At 51.2% G+C, this 26,371-nt stretch overlaps 1 protein-coding gene across 1 annotated transcript in view; it reads left to right on the forward strand.

The window, feature by feature from the left end:
• The first annotated feature begins 461 nt into the window (after positions 1-461).
• Positions 462-26,371, forward strand: part of Nep3 (M13 family metallopeptidase neprilysin 3) — a 30,386-nt gene continuing 4,476 nt past the window's right edge. The window contains exons 1-9 of the mRNA XM_037222360.1: positions 462-554; positions 12,126-12,245; positions 14,929-15,088; positions 20,779-20,985; positions 21,539-21,822; positions 22,600-22,701; positions 23,156-23,326; positions 23,699-23,847; positions 25,797-26,019. Coding sequence (XP_037078255.1) covers positions 12,147-12,245; positions 14,929-15,088; positions 20,779-20,985; positions 21,539-21,822; positions 22,600-22,701; positions 23,156-23,326; positions 23,699-23,847; positions 25,797-26,019 — 1,395 coding nt within the window. The 5' untranslated portion in view covers positions 462-554; positions 12,126-12,146. The remainder of the gene's footprint in view (positions 555-12,125; positions 12,246-14,928; positions 15,089-20,778; positions 20,986-21,538; positions 21,823-22,599; positions 22,702-23,155; positions 23,327-23,698; positions 23,848-25,796; positions 26,020-26,371) is intronic.

Below are 26,371 nucleotides of genomic sequence, written 5' to 3' on the forward strand. Positions count from 1 at the left end.
CAAATCCAGATTACTTCCGCTGATCTGGGTCAGCGTTTGCCTCAGCCACAAATTCAGGATATCCTGGATTGGCCCCTCTCGCCCCAACCGCTATCGCGAGGTACTCAATCACCTCATCATCAGCAGGACAACGCCAAGGACGCTCGTGACAAAACTGGGCCAAGCAGCCACCAGTCACCCACGTAGCACCGACTCAACCATACATTCAACCCATTCCGTCCCGTAACACTCTGTCCCCCCCCCCCCCCCCCCAGGCAGCGCCCGGCCAGTCAGCCCCCACCAGACGCGGCGTCGGCGGTCGGTGCGCGCGCAGCCCCGGTCAGCTATTGATTGGCGAGCGCCGTGAGGCGGCCGTCCGCCAGAGGTCGCCAGAGCGCCAGCGGGGCACCGCCGCCGACCCGGCGGCTCCAGCGGGGCGCAGTGTCGCGATGAGCCCGCCGCCGCCGCCGCCGGCCCGCCGCCAGTGACTCGACCCCGGCCGCCGAACACGCGCGACTGACGCGCACGCCGCGCAGAGCGCGCGCCGCTGCTGCCCACCGCACGGCCGACGTCAGGTAAAAATACCCGCCCGCCCGCCGGGGCGAGCGAGCCGCTGCCGCCGCCACTGTGCTGAGGCGAGGTGCTGAATGGTGCTGCGCCTGGTGATGGGGGCATGAGGTCAGACGGAGTGCGTCGTAAACACAGCCCACTGCTGCGGCTGGGCAGACGGGCGGCTCGGCCGCAGCGGCATCAGCTTAGGACATATCGTATGTAACTTGCATATAGCAGCGTGTCAGATACTGATGGAGGCGGGCGCCCTCACTCCCGCATCCTTACAATTGTCACAATGGAGTTTTTATCAGCTTTAGTTCTGTATTACGCACTATTCGTCGTTGGGGCGAGTGACGGAGTAGCCACCTGTCCACGACCGGGGGAGTGCTGAGAGTGGAGGCTACAGCCTTGCAGTGGAACCCCTTGCAATGATGCAACCTTGCAGTGCTGACTTACAACCTTGCAGTAGATTCAGTGCATGGTCGGCAATACACGGGACAATAATATAACAACCCCGCCCTCCAAGGCTGGTGACGGTTTAGGTGCTGGTGCGTCTGCCTGCAGCTGCTCTTCCTTGAAGCTGGTTAGCTGCTTGATACCTAGGCCATCAATCAGAGGTCATCCGAACTTCTGTCGTTCTTAGTGCATGGCAGTGAGCACCGTGACAAAAACGGAACAAATTGGCGAGCACAACCATCTGTTCTGTTTGATTTCCCACCACATGATTCGTCAGGTAATTCGTGCATGACAGTGAGCACCGTGACAAAGACGGATGGGTTAGCGAGCATAACCATCAGTTCTGTTCAATTTCCCACCACACGATTTGTCAGGTGATGCGTTTTGAGTGAATCACGCTGGCTGGTCTTCGACAGCCATGCCGTCGGTGCCCCAATGCCGCTGCATAGGAATCGGCCGTTCGTTTACACAGGATATCTTCCGACGATACGGCTGGGGCAGGAAAGGCCGATTGAAAGCGGCGCAGCTGCCAGCTGTGTGCCGGGGCCCGCCTGTTGCTCTGCGTCAGCTCCCCGCGGCTCTGGTCCTCATGCTCAGCCAGTGCCTCGCCTCTTCCAACCTATCGCTGATCAAGGGCGAGCCGCGCTACACGGCGGCACGGCGCTGACATACACGCCGTTTCCGCATGTATAGACACGGTTTGAGTATATATTATGGCGTCTATCGTAAATCACCCTCAGCGTTCCCCTTTGCTGAAGGCTTTACCAGGGGGTCTCGTTTTGCCGAAAGCGCGTGATCATACCCGTTTTGACACGACGGTGAACAACGTTGAGAAATTGCAGGAAGCTAGCGATTCCAGTCATGAGTAGCATACCCCACGCACGTAAACAAGACGTGAAAAGGAAAAAGAGGTAGGTATGTGCATATATAGAGATGTAAGTGTTCTCATCTTTGTATATATACATTATATATATATATATATATACTTACAAACATATACACATATATGTACATATATGTACATATATATATATATATATATATATATATATATATATATGTGTGTGTGTGTGTGTGCGTGTGTGTGTGTATATATATATATATATATATATATATATATATATATATATATATATATATATATATATGACCATTACCGCAATGTCTGTTGTTGTTTTCAAAATGTGTGCGTGACAAAAAGTTCCCTCCGCAGTCGCTCTTATCACGAGCGAGGTCACAGGCCAAATGAGCAGTACATGAACCACGATATGATTACTAACTTTAGCGGCCGATCCGTCAGGCCAGTCGTCACACTTTCTGCCATCTTTGCAAAGCCTGATCGCAGGCTGTTACAGGCTTCCGCAGCAATAAACACAATTCCTCAAACGTTGTTCCACATGAGTTGCTAGGTTTGAGCTTGCGAATGGGTCGATCGGCTAGATTTCCGTGTAACGTTGCAGTACCATCGCAATTTTAATTGCCCTCATTATGAACGCGACAAGTATCGTATAAATTTTCCAGTGTACAGAGGCCGAGGAACATGGGCCAAACCTGGGCGCAGAGCTTGACGACCTAGAGTCCTAACGATACAGACCTTATATATTATGACGGAGAAGAGAAGAGACGCTCTCGGGCGTTTGTGCCCGTGTTTGTGGTTGCGGGCTTTGATGTCAAATGTTGACAACAGTGGATACATGGGTGAAGCCAGCTGGTTAGTGTAAGTCCATGCACCGTCTATAAATCACTGAGCGGTCTTAACACGGTTCGACCATAGGTGCATCAGCACCCCTGAGGGCTGCCCTGAGAAGGGACCTTTGCACGCAAACAAATGGTCTGGCATTTCCCTGCAGGAAGTCAGTGACAGTTAATGACAAATCTTAGTGTTGCACCAACTTTTCGATCGTTACAGCTGTACGAAGCTTGACGTTGTTCTATCCTATCGTTTGAAAGTCAGCCGGGGGAACCCCTGGAGGGTCAAATTGACGCTTTCCACTTCCACCGAGCATACGTTAAACAGAGAGAAGTAGGGCCGTGACAACTACAAAAAGTGTGTCGTTTATCGTTAACAATATCCACCCAAATATTGACGCTTTGCAATACATCAGTCACAGTTTCCAAAAACATGGTCGTTCAAAATTTCTTGACTTCGTCTGTCGCAAATTCTAGACCTCACCAGGCCTGAAGACGACCAGTTTCGACGCATGGTTATTTACGCACACATACGCGCAAATGACAAACAGCATTGTACTTATCTGACCGCCAAACTCATGAAGAGACTGCTTCACTAAAGCATCCTGTGTAAGTCCCAAAGGTAACCGGCATCATTTAAGTTACGTTTGACGTACAGTATATTCACGTCTTTATCGCCTTCCTGGTCTTCCTCCCGAAAAGGCGTTCTTCTGGCGTATAAATATAATAGTTTGTTAACCTCGGGTATACGCTAAGTAGTCCGATAACAGTAAAATATGTTTGAAATTCGGATTAGGGTCGGAAGACGTCCTTTGGGAACACCCACTCCCGTAATACTTGCGCTCGGAAGGTGTGCTTACTCCCGTAAGACCTAATACGTGTCTTCCCGGCGGTGCCCGTCTATCGAGTCAATTATTCAAGCCGCGAGAGGCCGTGGCGCATAGCAGATCCCCCGAGCAGGATAGGGCCAGCTGTGCTAGGATGAAAGGACGGCCAGGCGACCTGGCGGCCTCTAAGCCTGACACGTTGCACAGCCACATGGCTCAACGGCATTGGCTGAACTAGGCTGTCCGGAACCTGCCCAGCTCCGGCGCCCGTTATGGCCCTCAGATAGACGCGGCACGACACCGGCCGAGGACCGTTGAGCAGCGTGGAGAGCGGGGAGCGGCGATGGAGGGGTGAGTGGCGCCTGTATGATGAGAGTCACGCCTGTATGATGAGAGTCATTACTCACGCATGGTCACGGGCGGTGCAGCTAGGGTGCGGGGACTGGCTGGGACTTGGCAGAGGGGTTGCCGCCCCCTTGACATTTAAGACGGGGGCAAACAAATATTTTTGCCTCCTTTAAATTTCAGAAGGCTCCATCATGGCGACAGGGTGCCCAGATGATCAATAGAGAACATTCCTTGCACTGGAAATGGACCCGGAACTAACTAACACATGCCTTCGAAACGTGGGCGAAATCCGAACAAAATTGCTTTGATAAAGGTTGGGACAGGAGGCACTAAGTTTTGACACCTTTCAGGAACAGATGGTGGCGCCACCCCTGTCAGTGGCATAAGAACAAACTCGGAACCCCTCACCCGATAACAGAAGAACAACGTTCGGTTTTCCTAGCGTAGGCAGTCTAGGAGAATGCCTTCCGACGAAGGGTCCCCCGAGCGTGCGTATTCTATGCAGCAACTCTTCATAGAGTTAGTCTTCCTACAGTTCGCGGAGAAGGTCTTCCAGCAAAAGACTTGCGTGCGTATATTTGCGTACGTTTATTATATTATTGCGTACGTGTTCTATGCAATAGGCCATTCAGGAATAGGTCTTCCGGGCTGACCCTGGGCATGACTGCTGCCGCAGCGTTAGTAGGAGGCACAGCAGATCGCCTGTCTGGAGAGAGGACGGCCATGGCTCCGCTGTTGCAGAAATGCAGTGCCGCTGAAGAGAGCGCATGAGACGGGTGTGGGAGCCCGAGGCGGGCCGGCCCGCCTGGTTCGGAACGCGGCGTGGGATGGCGCTCGCTCGCCGTCTTCTAGCCCTCCACACCGACCAGCAGCGTGGTCTGCTGCAGCAGCTGGTCGCGGACCCGTCGTGCGTCGTGCGACGCGTTCAACAGCGGCGGCTACCCCGTTCGCGCGGCGATAATCTGTGCTATATCGGTGACCCGCGGATAAAAATGCCACTGTGGGGCCGGATCCGAATCGGATCCGGGTCTGGTCGACACCCCTCACGCCACGCGGCGGCGACGCGGCCGGCGGGCGCGGCGGGCGTGACTGGGGGCTGAACATGATCCGGGTTCGGTCGACACTCCTCACGCCACGCGGCGGCGACGCGGCCTGGCCCCGCGGGCGGGCGCGGCGGGGCGTGGGACTGGTGCTGACCATGATCCGTTTCCGCGACACTTCTTCACGCCACGCGGCGGCGAGCGCGCGGGCGTGACTGGGGGCTGACATGATCCGGGTCCGGTCGACACTCCTCACGCCACGCGGCGGCGACGCGGCCGGCGGGCGCGGCGGGCGTGACTGGGTGCTGACCATGATCCGGGTCCGGCCGACACTCCTCACGCCACGCGGCGGCGACGCCGGCGGCGTGCTGGGTGGGCTGACATGATCCGGGTCCGGTCGACACTCCTACGCCACGCGGCGACGGACGCGGCCGCTTCCGGCGGGCGTGACTGGGTGCTGACCATGATCCGGGTCCGGCCGACACTCCTCACGCCACGCGGCGGCGACGCGCGGCGGGCGTGACTGGGTGCTGACCATGATCCGGGTCCGGCCGACACTCCTCACGCCACGCGGCGGCGACGCGGCCGGCGGGCGCGGCAGGCATGACTGGGGGCTGAACATGGCAGCTGTTGAATGAAGAGCAGGCCTTCCAGGCGTTGGTCTTCCTGGCGGATCCCTGAAGTTCGAATGGGTTATACTGCTGCCCTCGGTCGCTTCAATCGTCTTACCGTCCTGCGCTTATCCAAGCAACACCACTGTCGTATCAGTAACAACTCTTGGTCGTCTAGTATTAAATGTGGGATTAGCCAAAGCCAAGAAAAACATGCGCTTTCCTTCGCCATTAGGAGGCCTCAGAAGGCCCGCTAAGATCTCGAAAAATTTGCAAGCTAGAGTCGCGGCAAAACGAGATTTGAACGCTGTCGTCGATTTAGCCAGATTCATGTAACTGAACAGTGATTAAGATGACCTTTAACTGGTTAACGTAGATCATAGAGGTCAAACTAGCACTCAACAGGCCATCTCCTTAATTCGCAAGAGCTGCGATATGTAACATGTCTAACCTGCGATATGACAAGTCAAGTCAAACGGGCGAAGGGTATTGTTGCATTGGCCCATTTGACTATACCAAGAGCTATACAAACCACATCAATGGGTGCATGAGAAATCCAAGGCTACATATGGCACGTACCGTAAGGGTTGGAACGATATCAGCTGAAAAAGCCCAAATCTGGTTAAAGGTTCAGAGGTTAAACTTTCCTGACCTTGGATAATCTGACATCCCAAAAACATCGAAATTAATATTGTGGCGTCATAGTAATAAAGGTAAAAACTCAGAGTTGAAAATGGCTTAGCAGCATGTTCCTGCGACAAATGAGCGTTATTTTCATTTTTGAGCGAAATGTCACCGGCGTAACTCAAGAAACGCGGCCATAGATCATGACGGGGACTAGTAATAGCCTTATTCCTCGGAAGAATAAGAAAACTGGAGATATAGGTGCGTTGATATTTCGACAACGTGCCTTTATCGAAACGAATAGCAGGAATGAATTCCCTTACATCACTTACATATAGCAGAATCCACTTCTGCTATTCTTTTCGATGACGGCATGTTGCCGAAATGTTTACGCATCTATATCTCAATTCTCCTGGTTTTTCTCCGGGGAATAAGGCTATTACTACTGTCTTATCTATGTGCATACTGCTCCTCCGAAATGCACGTAACAACTTACATCAATCATGGGCCGTCAAAGTCAGATAGTGTCGAGCGTCATAGGACGAGAAAATATTACATGATGAAAAATGAAATTGCTTTTCGAAATGCGTAATCAAACTTTGCTCCTTAATTGCAAATTGAAATTGGAAAACTCATGTTGTTACCTTTGCAATCGTTATGGCTAATATGATGTAGAGGTGACTTAACCAGTAAAGGTCCATACTTAAGTACAAACAGTTACCAGATATTTCGGTGCCTATCGATACACCTGGATCATTTATAATTCCTCTTCCGGTGATGAATTCCGTCGGTAAGCACCAAAGTATGCGGTTAATCATTTTTGCCGACACGCCTACTGCAATTCCCCGGTGTATACCCATATCAGTCATAATTGATTGTGAAAAGACGGGGGCGTTCCCAGCGTCCTGAGATAACGACCAGACATATGGAGGATTTTCATCAGTATCAGTGGCCAGATCACCAGTTAAGCTCTTCATTACCGGATCACGATAAAACGAATAAACAGATATAGCAGAAAATCAGCAGCGAGGCCCAGACCGGGGCAATGCACAGATCATTGGGTCGGCGCGGGCCGACCGTCGTTTGTGTGCGCCATCACCCATTGGAGCCGGGTCCCGGCCACGACCCGCATCCTTCTCGGCGGCTGTGTTCTTGACCCGCCACCGTCGACCGCCCGGAGGTTGACGGCGCGTCGCACGGCGCAGAGGCGAGGCGACTCAGCGCTCAGATGTCCAGGTGACGGCGCATACGCGCCATCGACCGCTGCTAATGCTCGGCCAGGTGACGTCACAGGGGATAGCCCGTGTAGAAAGCCAAATATCAGCTTCAGGATATCGTTACGAGGTCCGGTCGCTCGTCAGTGTGAACTGGACTCGCAACAATATTTTCATCTAAAGATTAAGCTAAATTTAGCAATGATTAGATTATGACAATGAAAGTCAGATTTAACAGTGAAGCATGGGCCGTCAGTTGGACATGTTCCGTGGTGGTCTGTATGGTCACCGGGATGGTCAGCCGGCGCTATCCTCGAGCCGTCGACCTGCGGTCCGCCGAGGCAGGGGTCGGCCAAACTTCATGATATTCGTAGTGCAGGCACGGATGGGCGTAGCACTGAGTTGAATTTGGACCATGTTGAGCTTTGGTGTGCGCGCATAACACTATGAGTTGTTTCCAATGCGTAGGGCATATGCACAATTATAAATAAATTGTAATATGGAAGAGGCAAAATCCAATTTTGACGCGAAATAGGCAAGATGACATCAAAAGCGTACTGCCGAGCCCATTGCATGCCAGTAATCATGGGAGTAAGCAGTCTCCCGTACCCTCTTAGAACCTGAAGGCTTATGAGTTTTTTTCACAGATGAGACAGCCACCGCCAGGTCAGCCGGTGAATGTCTCAAGAACCAAGAACAACTTACATAAGCTGCTTTTTTTGCTTGGACGCTCCAGCTTGCGACGAAATGCAGTAGCCCGTGGACATTGGCGGCAAATTTGCCATCTGTCACTGCACCTTCTCAAGAGAATAAATAACATAATCGCCAGTGGCCAACGTACCAGTCAAGCTACACAGATGGGACGCCTATTCATGGTCATGTTTGGGACGAAGGGCACTTGCCTAGAATGTCGCACACCTTGGTTTGAATGACACTCTGAGCACGGCGTTAGCGTCTTACGAAGACTTGGCAGTGCGGTGCACGTCGCAACGTAGGCTATGCAATGTATTTGCATCATCGCTGAAGATTCGTGAGCATTCATTTAGAGCTCTGTTTATCACTCCGCGCGGTGGGTAATGCTTTACGTACTACTCATACGTGATTTACTACTCAGCATTTCAGGAAACGCGAGACGTTGGCAAATTACATAAGCTGTTAAGTGCATTTGCGAGGAATATTGTCCACGTAGGATAAGACAGAAGTAATAGCCTTATTCCTCGTAGAAAAGCAGGAGAAAGGGGACAAAATGCGTTGACATTTCGGCAGCATGCCTTTATCAAAACGAATAGCAGAAGTATGCTGCTATTTTACTTCTGCTTTTCGTTTGGATAAAGGCATGTTTCCAAAATATCAACGCATCTGTATCTCCTTTCTCCTGATTTTTCTACGAGGAACAAGACTACTGCTTCTGTCCCTAGGCTCGCGACTTACACATATCGACAACACACCAGCGTTGTCGATCAATCGACCGATCAATCTGCCGCTACGCACTGGCAGGGATCAATCTGCCGGTAAGCATCGGCAGTGGCCGACTCCGGCGACGCCTGCTCCTGCCAGCCGTCGGCGTCACGCCGGAGCTGCGACCGCGAGCGTCCGCGCAGGGAGCCCTCCCAGCAGGCTGAAGGCGCTCCCATCCACTGTCGTGCTGGTTAACTCTGGCTGCGCTACCATCCGCAGCCGGTCAGGCTGGCTGGCTGGCAGATTGGCTGAATCTGTCAGGTCTAGTCACCTTGACAAGCCTGAATAATTCGGCATGGCAGGTGCCTGCCGTGGTTTAATTAAAGCGAGTGTTCCACATCTGTATGGGCTTTTGAACTGAAATAGCCGTCTTAAAAAATCATTCGGTGCAGTTTACAGCCCTGTCCGTCTTAAAGGGAACGTTCCGCATTTGAGGATATTTCGGTAGGCATCAGATATGATGGGAAAAGCTTACTTGTAACTACTGATAAGCTTTCAATGTTTAAAAACGACACCAAGTAGCAAAATTTCTAAGTTTGTAGAAGTGCCCCCCATTACGTTATTGTTTGATGGCGTCATGGAATGGTTTTGTGACAACAGCTATACCTGGCAGCATCTAGCAGCCAGACCTAAAGAATGCCTCCAAACACATAAAAGCAGACGCCAACCGGCCATTCTCGTTGCGGGGCTGTGTCGGGTGGCGGGTCAGTGGGTGGGTTACTTGTGGATTTTTTGTCTTGGTGGTGGCCGTAAGAAAAGCGTTAGTGGACTGTTTGACATACGCAACATAGCAATCGCCAGCTTTTATGACAGATTGTTAATATCAGAGCACGATATGTTGTGCTGCTGCTGTTGCTGGTATGCTGCTGATGATGATTTTGCCAATACTTTATTGTCGACCCATCGTTGCGTGCAATGCTGTAGTCCTGACATCGATATCATGTGATGTGCGCAGTAGTTACTGTCTTTATTGTTTGTAACTGGAAATGTGGTGTCATGTGGAAATGAATGACTTTGTAACCTCGTCTTTATTGCTGGCAACTGGAAATGCGGTGTCATGCGAAAATTAATGAATTTGTAACGTTGCTATGAACTGATTGCCAAAGCATTGCTATTGCTATGATAAAGATGGTAAGGTTGGGCTATCAATATTTTTTTTTTGCTTAGGATGATTTATGCAGTTAATAGTTACTCCCTATACAAACATTGTGGTGCAATGACATTCTTGCTGCTGATAGTCCTTTGGCATTGCTAAATCAGTTATCAGTCTCATAAATCATAAACTGCTGTCTCATAGGCTTGACATAGAATAGTCAACCAATGTGGTGCATTGTGCAATGGCACAGATCAACAGCTTCGTTGTGGCATTACCTCAGTGCTGAACTGCGGCATGGCATATTGAGCAACCATATGGTTTTTGTACTGCAATCCATGCTGCTTTCACAATAAATTCCATCATGAAAAGGTGGGTCAAGCGTGCACTCTTGTATTGACTTCCCATCCGACATATGACTGACCAAAAACACGTAATGCAATATACAAATCACTTTCAGCAAAGTACACAACCAATGAGTGGTATCACTTGCTCAGCCTGTTTCGGGAGTCCACAAAACGCAAGTGAGGAAGATGCAAACACGTTTTCCACTTCCACAGTCACAACACCGCATTTCACCGTGACCTCTCTTCAAAGCAAAGTCCCAACGGGGGTTCATGGTAATGCGGCTCAATAGGTTGTACTTGTACAACACAATTTTTTGCTCAGGATTTAAATTTGCCGTACAATATGTGTGAAATATTTAGTTGAATATATATCTAAAATTACTGTAATGTTTCCCTTATTTCATAATGCCTTGCTAACCCATAAACCCATGTAAGGTCCTGTCCTCCGGTACACAAGGCACCAACCGGGCTGTCTGTAAGAAATACGTCAGCAGAAGAAGAAAAAAGAAGCGCCAGCAGGGAAAAAATAGACAGATTTGCCGTCGTGTCTTCTTTCGCATAACTTTTGGGAGCGTGTCCGTGTCTTAGGTGCCGTATTTTTTGCAGGCAGTGGCGTTCTTTTATATAACATCGATCTTTGGCCCAGAAATAAGGCAAAATGAACCGTTCTCGACGAGTGCCATACAATCTGAAAGTGCTCACGATACGTTCGCGACACACGTTCAGCAGCGAAATCTTGCTAACAGTCAATCATCTTCCGCGCATTGTATCATACGTGCCGCATCATCGCTTTTGCGAATGTATCAGCGGCCATGCTGTTTTGACCATAAGCAGAAAACAGCCTGTGGTACGACCGCGATCGCATGACGTTCCTATAACGTAAGTAATGCCAAGGCAACTTTGAAATAGGCTCCAAATAAAACTTTTCGCACTTTTGCGGGCGTGTAACTCTGGCACCAGAGCGTCTTGTGTCTCAAAAAGGACATGACCGTGACTTGCATCAAAATGTCCTCAAGATGTCTATTTCAGTTCAAAACGCTATACAAATGTGGAACACTTTCGTTAAGATCTAAACCCCTCTAGTTTTTGCGCTACACGCTCGCGAAGATGTGCAGACTATTTTGGGTAGGTTATTTCAAAGTCACCCGCGCATCCATGACGCCATAATAGCGTCAATCAAATCCTATCATTCTGTTATCCATGCGGTGATCAAGGCCAAGAAAACTTAGTGTCGAATCGCTCATATTTGGCGCTCGTGAGCACGATTTATAGATGGAACGGCCGTGCGTTCGTTTTTAATCCACGTTGTGCAAGGTGCGATGACATGATAAAGCCATAACGTATTGAGGAGAATACTTAATAAACAGAGTAGTTGTGTTGATTGGAGCAGTCTTTTTCACATGAAGGTATGCCAATAATTATAAGTGAGCTTATTTTGTTCTATCTGACACTTGTTCCACTATCTTCAAATGTCGAATATTTTAGTAAAGGGTGTGCCCCGTAGACCCATCCCTTAAACGGAACGTGTCGACACATAGCCTGGGCAGCGTACAGCACCTATGCGTGGTCTGAAGAAATGCCACCGCCTTGGCACAGCCCAGTCAACAATGTGGACGAACACTCTATTTTCGCATAGGATAGCGTCGTTTTTCAGGACCTTGTTGGCCATTCCCATACATGGCACGTAAGTTGGCACGTTTACCTGTTTCACCCTAGGTAGACGCGTGAGTATCAATCCGTGGACGTGTCGTGCCGATTCCGGCTTAGATCTTCAGTGCAGAGCCCTGGTTGTGTGTCTCCAAGGCTGAATATCTGGGACCAGCGATGTGAGTGTGTGTGTGACCAGTGAGCGATGTCGCTAACTGCGATTCCACGTGTCACCGTCAGGCGGCCAGAAAACTGGTCTCGATGATCAAATACAACCTCACGGAGTTTCCGGACGACCAGGATGGCGAGTGCCAGCTGGACTCGGTCAACACCGGCCGCACCCACGTGCGCTTCCACTCAGTGAGTCAACTCCTGCGCCAAAGTCCGATAATGACACCACGTCACACTGTTGTTATGCACTCTTTGTGTTGCGAATGATCCTGAGGTTTTGCTGGTGACTAGGTATGTTTAAAGCTTTGTATCCGCACTAAAAAAATCTACGCATTATCTGGGAAAATTGTCTTTTTCGAGTTTACTGGTGCCCGAGTTCAGGCATTAATTTTCAATGTCACTTTCAAGGTCTGAGGAAGCGGTGGCGTCGTACTGTTGCTGTATGATACCGATGTTTCTAGATAGGATGACATCTGAAAGCCAGTCATCAGCTCCAGGCCTGGCTCCCAAAAACACATCAGTCAAGATTATTCTCGATGATCTTTTTCAAGGTTGAAGAAAGGGTTAGCGCCGCACTTCCACTGCATAGAACTGATGCTGATGAATAGAACATCGCCAGTTCCATACAGCGGCGTTGCGGCTCCTCCCCGTAGTTTGAACTTTGCGTTGTCAGCTTTTTAACCACCGCAATTGACCTTGAAGCTCCGCGCTTTGATAGCCCAGGCTAGAATGAACGCCGGTTTTTTAACGCCTGATTTGTGCCGATCGGTCTCATATAGCGGCAGCGCGGCGCTGCCTCGTCATTTAACCTGGAATGATCCTTTGAAGCTGGCGTTGATTTACGCGTTTTTGCGAGACCGGGTTGAAAAGGATACCAAACTCTCAGATGACGCCCTTTTTATAAACAGCAGTCCAATAAGAGACTGCACGGCTCTACCCCGTTTTTTGGCCTTGAAATTTTGCGTTTGGGGCGTTCTGACTGAAACGATTGAGCTTGAATGGGCGTGTTTTGCTAGCCCTGGCTGAAATGAACACTTGCCTCTCAGATTATCGCCCATTCATCATCATCAGTCCCATACAGCGCCAGTGCGGTGCTTCCCGCCCCCTGAACTTAAATTTGACCTCGAAGGTCGGCTTCCACTCGTGTGTCTTGGTCGACCTTGAATTTGACCTCGAAGGTCGGCTTCCACTCGTGGGTTTTGGGGAGCCCGGGCTGAAACTGATAAATGGCTTTCATATCACACCCTATTTAAGATGATCGGTGCCATGCGGCGGCAGCCAGGCGCTACCCCGTCTTTTGACCCTGAAAAGTACCTTAAAAGTTGGCGTTGATTTACGTGTTTTGTATCGTTAAAGCTGGCGTGCATGCCTGGTCCGCCGATAACGCCCTGTTTATGCACCTAACTCCTATCCAACGGCATTGGGGCGCTACTCAATTATTTGGCCCCGAACATGACCCTGAAAACTGACATTGGAAGTTTTTTGTCTCCGTCCTAGGCTACAATGTGTGTGTGACTTTCGTACGGAACTTTCTTTCGCCAACGGCTTTATGTGTCATTATTACTGTTGCCTTAGTTCTCTGACCTCTGGAAGTCAAACTGTTTTGAATATAGCAACACGAACCACATTGTCATGGCCAGCTGGTTGTGTGTATCTTAAAAACCCATTCTAAGTGGAATCAGAGCTCGACGCTGAATGAGAATACGAATACGTAGCTAACTTAGAGAGAGTGTTCCACCTTTGTGGCATATTTGTTTGGAAAAATACACGTCTGAAATCTCAGGTTCAGTTATATCTAATAAGAACATTTTTCAGTGCCACCGCAATACCATCATCATTTAGTGATGAAATTGATTTTATCCACTTTCGAGTTTAAGTGGCGCTGTCAATGTCTGTCACAGCACTGCCATTATTTTATTCTTGGTAGAACTAGAATGTAGCCCCAGTCCATGACAGCTGACGATGGTAGAACCTGCAGCAGGCCGTCGTCAGCTGTGACGAACTAGAGGTACCTCTTTTGAACATTTTTAACCCGCGCTTTGCGGGTCTGCAAGCTTTAACAGTGGCACCTCTACTGGTAGGAATGATGTCAGTTCAGATTGGCGTTTTTGATTGGCGCAGCGAGCGGCAAAGACCCACAAAACATCGAAAAAGCGCATTTGTTGAAAATCGGTGCGTCATCTTATAGACCGTACCATGCGTCCGCTTTCAAAAGTCAAAGTGCACTCGGAAAAGAGCCGCTAAAACATGGTAAGCGCCGTAGATGAGAAATCAAAACCATAGTTCACTGCTCGGCTGTGTTTAGGTTCTTTGTGTTCATGTGGTTGTGCTCATGCTGCAGTACACGGCGCATGTCGAATAAATTTGTCATGCTTATCCTGTGATAGTTGCCAAATATGTGACTAAGACTACGTGATGTCTCCCTTCACGTTCAGCGGTAGCCAGCGTTATCACAAAAACATTGCAAAAGCGGCCGGCACCGATAGATGCCGATATCAAAGATGGCGCGCGCCCAGCAGACCGGGACACTCAAAACCGCATGTGGCAGAGCGCAAAGCCGGCGGCTACGTTGTCAGTGACATCCACATGCTCCTGCTACGCAGTGGCTAGTATATGATTGCGCCCCTCCATCCGACATAACTTTGAGCAAAGCTGACCTTCCGAATCAGCTGCACAGCACCACCTCTTTCGGAACCACTCGCAACGAGTTACTACCAACGGAATGATGTGTGGTCCACTGCCGTTCGCGAGGGCACTCCAGACGTGTATGTCTCCGCGGCTTAACTCAGGCCCTGTTTGGGCGGCCGCCGAGCCTCGTGCGCGGGCATGCCGTGCCAATGCCTGGCCTGCCTGACCGGGGCGCTTGCGGCAGGGCCGGTCCATCTGGGCCAGCCGGAGCACGCTGGAGAAGGTGCTGGTCGTCCTCTGCCTGGTGCTGCTTGCCATCGCCGTGCTGCTGGTGGTGCTGATGGCCAAGCAGGATGAGAACATCATGTATCTTCACCTGGGCCATGGGATCGGCCACCATCACAGTGAGTATACGGCCGCCTCTACTATTGTCTAGCCCGACCGCGGGCGTAGCGGCAACGTGCAAGGAAATCGAAAAATTGCACCCCGAACATTTAGGACCATTCCACGTTAAGTATATAACTGTGCAGTGAGGAAACAGGTCCAAATAGCCTTACCTCCACCTTAAACAAACTCACTCGGCATAATGGGGGGCCACGACAGACTCAAGTGTACTCTTGATGGTACACTTGAGGCGCACACACGTCGTTAGTCTCCACCGGTCAGTGGGCGGTGGAGACCAAGCCAATGTAAGGTCAGCGTGTTCTGGTGAATGCCAGGTCTATACTGGGATCAACGTTTCCCGATAGGTCGCCAGACATTGCTGTTATGAGTGCAGTATGAGTATGAGTTATGAGCATGAGTATGAGTTATGAGCACGGGTATGAGTCTCGTCTCTGTTCTTAGAGACAATCCACACGTTTTCGATTCCTGGAGAACACGAACGAGGTCATTTCTTGGACAGAATACTGAGACAGGGAGTGTTTGAGTCATGATATTAATGCAGATACTTTATCTAGCTTAACCTTGTGTGACAGGCTTCATCGTCTCCATCATTTGTCCTCATTTGTTGCGACGCTCATTCTCCATTCGTCTGACATTCAGCTGTTGGTAATATTTCAGCTTGGCCCATTGGTGCACAATGTGATGATGTTGGCCGCAAATCCGTTCCATCTACCATCACTCCACAAAATGAATTACTGTCACTTATTAATCCAACCGCCAAATGGCCCATCCGTGGCCGTGGCTAGACGCATAAATACGCTTCTTGCGTGCGCCTTGGCCATACGGCTGTTGTTCCTGTGGCCTGGAAGAGACCAAGGTCATTATTTCCACATCGCACAAGTTCAAGGACGATGGATGGGAAATAAGACAGTCGAAACATCAGTTCTTCGCACCACATTACATCACATTGATCTATAATCGAAATCTAGACCAGGTTCTTTTTTTGGTGCCATGCATGCGGGAGATTGTTTCGGAAATGTTTCGAGGAGTCACATCTAGACAGGAGCCACTGTGGGCTAGCCATCGGAGTGCCGTGTTTTGTTATGAAGCCGCCGTGCCCTGTGACCTATGGTGAGGAAGATTAATCACCATCTGTTATATAACAGATCAATCACCTGTTATACAGCAGAATGCTTCGGCCGCTGGGCCCATTCTGTACTCTTATCATACCTCATCATACCGGTGACTTCATGGTGTTATTGAATTGAGCATACGGACCAATGAGAGTCCTACTGCCTCTCGGTACCGAGAAGAACACCGTCAACTAGTGCGTGCCTGACAGTGAGCATCTCGCCACACCTCACGAGTGGGGGCGTCTTCTGTGCTGTTCAGTCGAAAGGAGATGTGCTGGACGATGGCTGGCACGTAGGTGAGTCAGTATGACTTCCTCTTCCTGGATTTACTCACGAGGGCCACCAGTGAGCTGTCCTCTGAGGAGGCTCCGGGAGCCAATCGACTCCGAGCCCGCTGCGCAGCGGCCACACCGCACGACGTCAGTGGGACGCTGTACAGCAGCCACGCCGCACGACGTCAGTGGGACGCTGTACAGCAGCCACGCCGCATGACGTCAGTGGGACGCTGTACAGTAGCCACGCCGCATGACGTCAGTGGGACGCTGCGCAGCGGCCACGCCGCATGACGTCAGTGGGACGCTGTACAGCAGCCGCGCTGCATGACGCCAGTGGGGCGCTGTGCAGCAGTCACGCCGCATGACGTCAGTGGGATCCTATGCAGCGGCCACGCCGCATGACGTCAGTGGACCGCTGTACAGCAGCCACGCCGCATGATGTCAGTGGGGCGCTGTGCAGCGGCTACGCCGCATGACGTCAGTGGGGCGCTATGCAGCGGCCATGCCACATGACGTCATTGGGACGCTATGCAGCGGCCACGCCGCATGAAGTCACTGGGACGTCACCACCGCGTGTCCCGCTGACGTCCCCGCTGGGACGGGCGCTGACCCAGACGAACGCCGCCAGCAGACTGGGCTGTGGAGGCTCCGCAGCCGCGCGCCGGCATAACGAGGACACGCTCCCGGCACCCGGCGCGCGGCGGTCGCATTACCAGACCGGACGCCAGCGGGGTGTGACGTCACGCCCGGTCACGGCCGCGCCATGTCGGCCGGGATGGGACACATTACCGGCGCGGGCGCCAGCGCGGCCGGCTGCAGCGAGCTGCCAACGGCGCTGAAGGCTGTCGCCGAGCGGGCTCCGAGGCAACGGCAGGCGCCGCGAAATTAACAGTGTGAGTGCATTATTGCTCACAGCCTCGACAACCGGCAGATAGGATAAAACCGGGCTGTCTCCGAAGCCTTGCGTTGGCGGACTCCTCGTAGACGTTGCGGTAATGGGCTCAGGTTCAGGCATTCAGCTTACAGGTCATTCATGAGGACAGTCACACGAAATCGTACAGGGCAACTGGCTTGGATCAAACGAGGACTGAAAAGGTCTCTAGGCCTCAGACCGCTGCCGTCAACTGACCATGCACGTAACAAGTCACAAATAGAGATGCGATTGTCGGGTACGATGTCTGTCGACGTGGCAGCGTGTGTCCGAGACCACCCCTCCTATTGTTGCTGTCTCGCCAGTGATACTCCACTGACGGGGCTCGCCACCTACCAGGGGCAGGCGAGCGTTGGGCCAGCAGCAGACCCCAGGCGCTGGGTTCATCTGTTCATCTGCGGGCTGCGGCTGGCGCCACAATGCGCCCAGTGAAACAGCTAGGCCGTCTTAATGAGATTAGATGAGAGCTGGTTTTTGGTTCCGGAACGTCCGAATGGCCGACCGCAGGGAGCAATCGGATTTGGCGAATTATCGAACGCTGGGTCCTGGTCGACGGCCGCTCGCCTTCGTGGTCACAGACTAACTGCATTTTCGACGGACAGGCGGACGGACGGGAGTGTGAGCTCGTTGCAAACTGACCACTCTGAGGGATTGCTTCAACCCGTAGCATGAACGGCAGATGGCGTGGCGAGTCATCCCGTTTTGTTAGGACGTTTCTTCTCGCGGTATCAACGCCGTTCAAGGCCAGAAACAGTGGCGCAGGGCTGGGACGTGTTGGATGCTGAAGCTGCGGAAGTGGGTGCATTAAGAGTTTTCCTGGGCGGTAAACTACGCACTTTGTTTGAAACGTGTGTCATCGGCCCAGTATCTGCCCCCTGCCTTTTTGTAGGAGGCCATCATGACAGCAGGATGTGTTACGCGGCGGTGATCGTGGGCTCCCAGGCCGCGTCTGGTCCACCAAATTTCGTTGTCCGCAATAGTGAAATGCAAACTCAAAATGGTCGTACAGTTCTCGTTATTGCCTTTAGATTGTGATTTGTGGCTTTTGTGCCGCGAAACGCAGTTTGCACTGGAAACGTATGGTCATAACAAGCCCTATTTTAAGTCGGTAAAAATATCGATCCATTGGCACACATTTATATTTGGTATGGCAGTAAAACATTAGGAAACATGTCTCTGATTAGCTTTCGACAAAAGAAGCCCAAGAACATCAGAGAGCAGAGCGCCCGTCCGCCAGGCCAAGCCGTCCAATCATGTCGTGTCCCCACTGCTCCACGAACGTCCGGCCTCAACTTAGTAGTCTTTTTCTTGGCTGTAAGCCATTTTTAAACGTCAACTTCGGAAGGCTACAAATGAACATGCTTTGTTGTATCAACCATTTCATATTGGCGAGAATTTATCACGAGCATGTTGGCTGCGGCATATGAACAGATACATTAGTGGAGGGGCTTGTTTGTGAACTAAAGTAAAGGATTATGCATTGGTCTTTCTTGGCATAGCGTTCTTTGTACGTCAGATAAAAGTAGCTAACTTAGTTTGTTGCTTATTTAAACGTGTTTTCTGGAGTTATCATGCTGTATGTGTCCACGATCACGGGCCGAAATATTGCACTGTTGTAAACTCGTCGACAACGATCGTCTCGATGGACCAGCGAAACACAGGCGGAATGCGTGAAACCCGAACTCGGCCCTCTCGTTACGACTTGACGAGTGCGCTGCCCGATCCCCGACGGGGCCATGCAACCGCGCGCACCGAACAAGGACTGTGTTACGATGCACTTAGTCTTGCAAACGCCAAGTGTTTCTGTGGCCGCGTGTTTCGCGCCGGCCGCGGTGACTTGCCCGCGTACCGTTTGACACGCATGCATTCCGGAACAGTCTACCCACTTTAGATGCAGCGAAACACGGCTGAACCTGACACGGCACCTGTCGAGCGAGCAACCGGTTCCGGTGGCCGATTCCATGCAGCAGCGCTGACGTAAGCTGTGGTTGAATGGATTCAGTCATGACTCCCTTGCGCCGAGAGTGTACATAGGCTACTGAGCGATAAACAAAAAGTAGCAACTAGCAGGGAAAACAGGATTGCTAGTAAGTCGCGATGTCTTATGCGGCAGGCACTTGAGCGCTGGCGTGAGCGACCGCACCCACTCTGGCACCCGCATTGAGTTTCATACGATGCGTATTGCCCAAGCCATCTTTGTGTGAGTGGTACATGAGGGACTCTGCAGTTCAGGGCATATTTCATTGATGCCTTCATCATCAACGTCTCAAAGCTCACACCACTCTGCTTTTCTTGCCCGGATACAATTATGCATTCAAGAGGCGGCTAGAAAACATTTTTGTTTCCAAAATGAAGGGCTTGGGCTTTAAATCCACAGTGACGACTTCAGGTGTGCTCAGAATGGGGGATGAAGGCACCCGTTGGCGTGTCCGATTATGCAATGTTTAACAAGCTATGCAGCGAATGGTATTCTGATTTATACGTCTTAGAGAGCGCAATGACAAAGAAGTTTTTGCCAGGGGTCGACGTTGGAATCCTAAATAATGGGGCAAACTTGAATGCTACTTGAGGTATGCTGAAGAAAGGCTTCGTGTCGGTGTACACGAATGATTTACCAGAGCGGAACGCATGACACGCTCTCGTTATGCTACATTGTTATCCTACCGCTTACGTTTGGTTGGATGTGTTCAAAATAGCATCAAAAGGATAGATAAAGCACACTATTAGACACTAGACGAGACGTAAGCGCCTGCAGCCTGAAAAATGGGCTTCCCATCCATGTTGTGAGACGCTGTTCTTGTTCGAAACACTTAAAGGTACATTGTCGTCGCCAATTTACGTGGCGTTAGTGATGCCAGCTTATCATATCGCCCAACAGCTGATTTCGAAACAAATGCTGGTGGTGGATTTCCATTCAATTAGCCTGGTGTCGCCTCTGTGTTTGAATTCTGCTATTTGCATATACCGTGTATTCCTGCTTACGTGCCATCAGTGAAAGCTTTCTATGATCTCCACTAGTAAGATTACATCGTTTCAATTAGCTGTTTAGTCTACTCAGGTGGTGAGCTTAGTACCCAAACTCCCCGTCCGTTTCCCCCGAACTGTCTGACCGTTCATATGCATGACACGTGACGTGATTGTGATCAGCCTTGATGAAATTGGCCGCGATATAACTCCTCATGATGGTCAAACACCAGCCGGCTAGTGAAAGAACCATGGACAGTTTGTCAGCCGTAAGCAGCCGTGATTCATCCGGCTTTGACGACAGACGAGGCTGACCGCTGGTAATGGCTGCAGTCGCGCCTGCCTGACCAGCCATCGCAAGCCGCAGGGCGAATGCTCTGCACTGACCAAGACTCTGTGCCTTCCAGAGGACTTCTGCGTGTCGCCGGCGTGCGTGGACGTGGCGGCCTCGATTCTGAAGGGGCTCGACCTGACCGCCGACCCGTGCGAGGACTTCTACCAGTACGCCTGCGGCGGCTGGGTCAAGTCCAACCCGATCCCGCACGGCCAAAGCATGTGGGGCACCTTCGGCAAGCTCTGGCAGCAAAACCAGCTCGTCATCAAAAACGTGCTCGGTGAGTGGCGCCGTTGCAGCCGCTGTGAGCTGGGTTAGCCGGTCGATAACCTGCCAGCTGCTCCGGCACCAATGGCAGGCTGTTCGGACGCTCGCCCAGGGACTACTCGACAGCACTTGGCGCGACCAGCAGCCGGAGCCGCCGCCGTATCAAAGCGTGTCTACTGCAACCTGCGAATTGTTTGACAGTGTTGTTTGTTTACGTTGCCCGGCGCGCCAGAAACACTGGCTCAGTGATGCAGGCCAGGCGCTGGTGAATCAGACTGGATGGCTCTGCGCCTCATGCAAATGTTCGTCACGCCGGGTGAATAGGCGATAGCCAAACAAACAATCTGAACGCCACGCCATTTCCCCGCTACCGTCAGTGCCAGTTGTGATCGTCCTCATTGTTTTCTCCCGCTGCACCCTGACGGCGCCCCACCTCTAATTCATCCCCACTGGCCATCCTGGTGCGGTGTACGCGTCTGAGCTGCTCCCCACCGCACATACACCCCTGGCTCCCCTCCCCTCGATCCAATCTCCCTGTAGGCGCCTCTGACCCGCGTCGGCCGCAGAGACGCCGCCGGCCGGGCTGGCCAACGACGCCGAGAGGAAGGCGCAGCGCTACTACCTCTCCTGCGTGGACGCCAACGGCACGAGCGAGGCGCGCGGCGGCGCACCCCTGCTGCAGCTGATCCACCAGAGCGGCGGCTGGAACATCACCGACTCCAACTTCAGCGCCGTCACCTGGGACTTCCAGCGCGCGCTGCAGCGGCTGCACAACGAGTTCAACGCCGGCCCGCTCTTCACGTGGTCCGTGGTGGAGGACGACAAGAACTCCTCCAGCTACGTCATACAGGCGAGGGTAGCGGCAGGCCCGGACGGCGGTGCCGAACCAATCGACAGCCTTGGTGGCGTGACCTCAGAACAGAGATCCGTCTTGCAGATTATTATTAACGACTGCAGGTCGACCATGTCGTGACATTGGGAAGTCTGCGTCATGCAAGGTGCTAATTGATTTATCATGTGTGGGATTGATGGCACAGCGGTAGAAATTGCACCTCCATGGATTTGATGTTTGAAACACGTAACTTTGCACGCGGAGCAACGATAGTTTGCAGCAGAAAAGCTCAGTTTGCTCATGGCGGTCGTGATTTCTGTCATTGTCCGCGTATGACAATGACAGAAATGGTACATATTTCAATATGTTCCTAGGGCTTCGTATATTGTCATGATAAAGCGGTCCATAGGCTTTCTATATGCAATATAGTGCCCAGTGACAAGGTGATTTCTACATCCGCCTGCCAGCCGACACTATGACAGCCACAGGGGACAGTGAAAGGAACAATGCAGAACTTACGTTACACCGGTACGATTTCCAAGCCATCTATTCCTGGTGCCACCGGAGCTCGAACAAAACCTCCAGTCGGTCATCATTTGCCAAGACTTTTGTTTGAAAACCACCGCTACGGGTTCATCACTTTTGAACACCGATATCCTCTCAGGTAATGCGAGGAGGCCCGATCTGACCAGGGTCGTGAGCTAACGAGCCCGACCGTAGCATCGCCGCCATCATTACAGCGCGCCACGCCGGCCGGTGACCGCGCACAAGGCTGACACTAGCGGCGCGCGGCAGGTGGACCAGGGTCTGCTGGCGCTGCCCTCCCGGGACTACTACATCAACAAGACCACCGATGACGATCCCGTGCTGGCGGCGTATCTCGCATACCTGACGCGGGTAACGCTCTGGGGGGGGGGGGGGGGGGGCTGGAAAGGGAAGTCCACGCTGCAGCACCGCCGCGGCAGCCGCTGCCTGTGCTGTCGTGTTTGAAATAGCACGCAATAAAACACCATGGATTTGTTGTATGTGACCCTAATGTGTTGCAATGAAACTTACAGCTGAGGGTCAATGTTTTCAATTTAGGTGTTTGGTATTGATGTGAAAAATCCGGCTGATCGTGTCCACGTGACCACGCTCCGCGCCTATTTCGGTTAAAATGGGTTCGCGGTAGCGACTTGTATAACCCGACCCATGGAGAGTGGGTTCACTTGTTCGGTAACCCACGGTCGCTGGCGGACAGGCACAACAACTTACCCGGCTCTGCCTGGAGAACCGGGCAGAGTTCCCTCAGAGTTACCCCTCCTGATGCAAGATATTCAAGCGGACCCCCCCCCCCCCCCTTCTCCCTCAGGTCGGTGTCCTCCTGGGCGGCTCGGAGGAGGACGTGCGGCGCCAGGCCAATGACGTCATCTCTCTGGAGATCCAGCTGGCCAACATCTCGACGCCGTCGGACGAGCGCCGGGACGAAGAGGCCATCTACCACAGGATGGGAGTCACCGACTTGCAGGAGACCGCGCCGTTTGTACGCGGTTCGGGAGGGGGGGAGTGACAGAGCGCCAGGCGCCAGCAGGCTCCCCTTCACGTGTAGTGCCGATGTAACTTGATATTGGTCTCGCAATTGCTTTTGATTTTCCTCGCAAACCTGTGTGTTCTACATCCCGGTTTGAGAAGTGCGTAAGACCCAGTCACAAGTTTGGTATCCAGGATCAAGCAACTAGAAGGATACGCGTTTAGATATGATGTGGGAAAACTGCGGTTCTGCAGGTTAGCCAAGATTACTACCAGAAGCTCACAGCAGTTTTGCGCTCGTAGGTGTTTCTAAAGTTTTCATGAGCTTTATTTGCAAGGGCACGTCGGCTTGGACCGGTTCTGAGCGAGTTCTTTTACTTTTCAGTTGGACTGGAGAGCGTTTTTCCAAGACGCCTTCGATAAGGTGAACATAACCCTCCCGGCGGATCTAACTGTGGTTGTCTACGCACCAGAGTATCTTTCAAGGCTGTCCAAAACACTCAACGAATATCTGGCCACCCTTCGGGGAAAAGTGTGAGTATTGCACTGATACTACACCAACTTAGACCTGATATGCCGTATTTATTCCAGATTCCTATACTTGACGCGTGCTTTGGTGAGCGATACGAGACAGTCTTGCATTTGCGCCATGAAGGGCCAAATGCAAACTTGGCTTTAACTCTCAAATCACTTGTCGGTATTTGTCGCACTTGTATCAAGCTTGGTACGTACAAAGAAACATTATTCTAAGATGTCCAATGGGGAGGAGGAAAATTCATAGCAATGCCCTCAATGTTTGTGGCGATTTGGCTGGATTCCATTCTGATTGGTTCCTTTCAGTGAAATGGGAAGTTTGATCGTCGGAAGTCGGAACAAATCGTCGGAAGCGAAACAACACAGATCGCACAAAATGCGGCGAATACGCCTGGTGAACCCACGTAAAAGTGAAGGATTAAAATTATTGCAGGGCCATGACAAAATGACAACGCGATGAAATGCCGTCTTTCCTTACCATGATTGCAAAGTAATCACCGTTATGGATTTGGTGTAGTCGATTTTCTCGAAGCAAGAAAGCATGGGACGTGTGAGCTACGAACATCGCCACAGACGCATCAACGATATAAAAATTGTCCACTTTGGCAGCTGACGGGCTTGAAAATCACTTTGACCATCTTTTGGAACGCTTCAAATTTTGTCGACCCTTGGGTCACGCTGTTCATGGCCCACGCATCCCAAGCGTGTTTGCCGCCGGTATATCGGCTACGGCGCGTGTTTTGGTGGAATCTTTATTGCAATTCGGGTTAGCGATTTTTTTCTGTGTATCAACAGCAAACAATGGACAACTTGAAACGTTGTTCGCCCGCGGGTCATGGGGTTCAAAACTGACATGCTCCACGCCCGTTACCTTTAGTAAATAGACTACGCTAAGTCGAACAGCGTGCCTTAGCATTGTAATAAGCCTCTTACAAGGTGGTTTGATCGTATTAGCCATGTCTTAGCAGCCAAAAAGGGAGCACTTTGAACTTAACCCTGGTCCTTGTTCCCCTGGTCACGAAATATAAGCTCCACACGTTCCATGCTCGAGTGCCTCAGGCAAATCAAGTTCAGCGCATCGGTTGGTGTGCTTTTCGTTGTGATCCAATTTCTTCCACGGAAGTAGAGATGTGTTTCGTGTCAGTAGCCAAAACCGGACCGCTTTACAATTTGTTATTATTATTACTGCGGACCTTGGCGAAATCCAGCGAGTGGCTGTTCTCACGCCGCGTTAGTACATGTCACATAGATAAACACGGAACACGCAACACATGCAAATGGGACGCAACGCCAGCGATACATATACGATGTCATAAAACAAAAATGTGTGCACCCGTGGGACACGACGCTCACGCCCCAAATGTTCCACGCTGGTCTGCCTCCAGTAAATTGGTTGTGCTGCGCAGAATGATTAGCTCAGTGTTGCAGCCTGACTAGATAACCTCGTTTTTATGTGTAATCTGCTCAAACTGATACATTTGGCCTTCCCCGGGATCAACGGGCCGCGAAATATAACCTCCACTCTTTCTTGCCTGGTTTACTGGTTCTTCTGTTATAACATGACTACAGCGCGTCGATAGGTGCGCGTTTCGCTGTGAATAGATTGTCCTCTTTACGTCAACTGCTGAATAACATTTTTAACTTTGAACCTTGTAAATTTTGAACTTGTTCTTCCGTAGATCACGATGTTTATGGCCCAAATTTTATACTTTTGTTCCCAGCACATTGATTGTTACACGTCTAAAGGAGTTTTGGGTGGTTGTGGCACGGGTAAATGTGTTTTTTAGCGCGTCGGCTTTTTTCTTGATTGTATGCGCATTTAATTCCTCCCCAGCTTACATGGAGGTACACGAGGCCACATTAATGTTTACTTGAAATAGCCCTCGCGCGTATACAGCCGATACCGCTTGCATTTGATTTACCATACGCATCCGCTCACTTTCGACCAGAATTTTGAACAACTTTATGATGACGAAACTTGGCGGAGGCCTGGTTCGCTGCTTGAGCAAGGACTTCCGTGACGCCTACAAGATGCTGAAGAAGGCGTTGGTGGGCACAGACGAGGACGAGGAGACGTGGCATTACTGCGTGGACGACACAAATGGTGCTCTCGGCTTCGCACTCGGCGCAATGTTCGTGCGAAAAAACTTTAAGACAGCCTCGAAAGAACTGGTAAGTAAGACACGGACAAAACAAGCACTGAAATGTGACAAAGCTTTAAATATTAGAGGCCAATCCTCGAAACTGAGTTGTGTTATTGAAAGTGGATTGGGGCGTTAGCAGCGCAGTGGTTAAGTTTGCGTTTGTGGACCCGGAGGCGTTTTGTTCGATTTCTCATGGTATCCGCCCTTCCTGCCAGTGTGAGAGACAGGCAATGCCATGAAGTCTTAGGCCCTGGATGGGTTGTAAAATACACTGACAGCATCAACATATATAATGAATCAAGAAGAGATGTTGCTGCCGATAGCGGTGCACATGAGCCTATCGCCCACAATTTCCATTTTATGGACTGTAGTTGTTGGTA

Source organism: Pollicipes pollicipes, unplaced genomic scaffold (assembly GCF_011947565.3).
Source record: "Pollicipes pollicipes isolate AB1234 unplaced genomic scaffold, Ppol_2.1 Scaffold_4740;HRSCAF=5597_pilon_pilon_pilon, whole genome shotgun sequence".
Classification (NCBI taxonomy): Eukaryota; Metazoa; Arthropoda; class Thecostraca; order Pollicipedomorpha; family Pollicipedidae; genus Pollicipes; species Pollicipes pollicipes.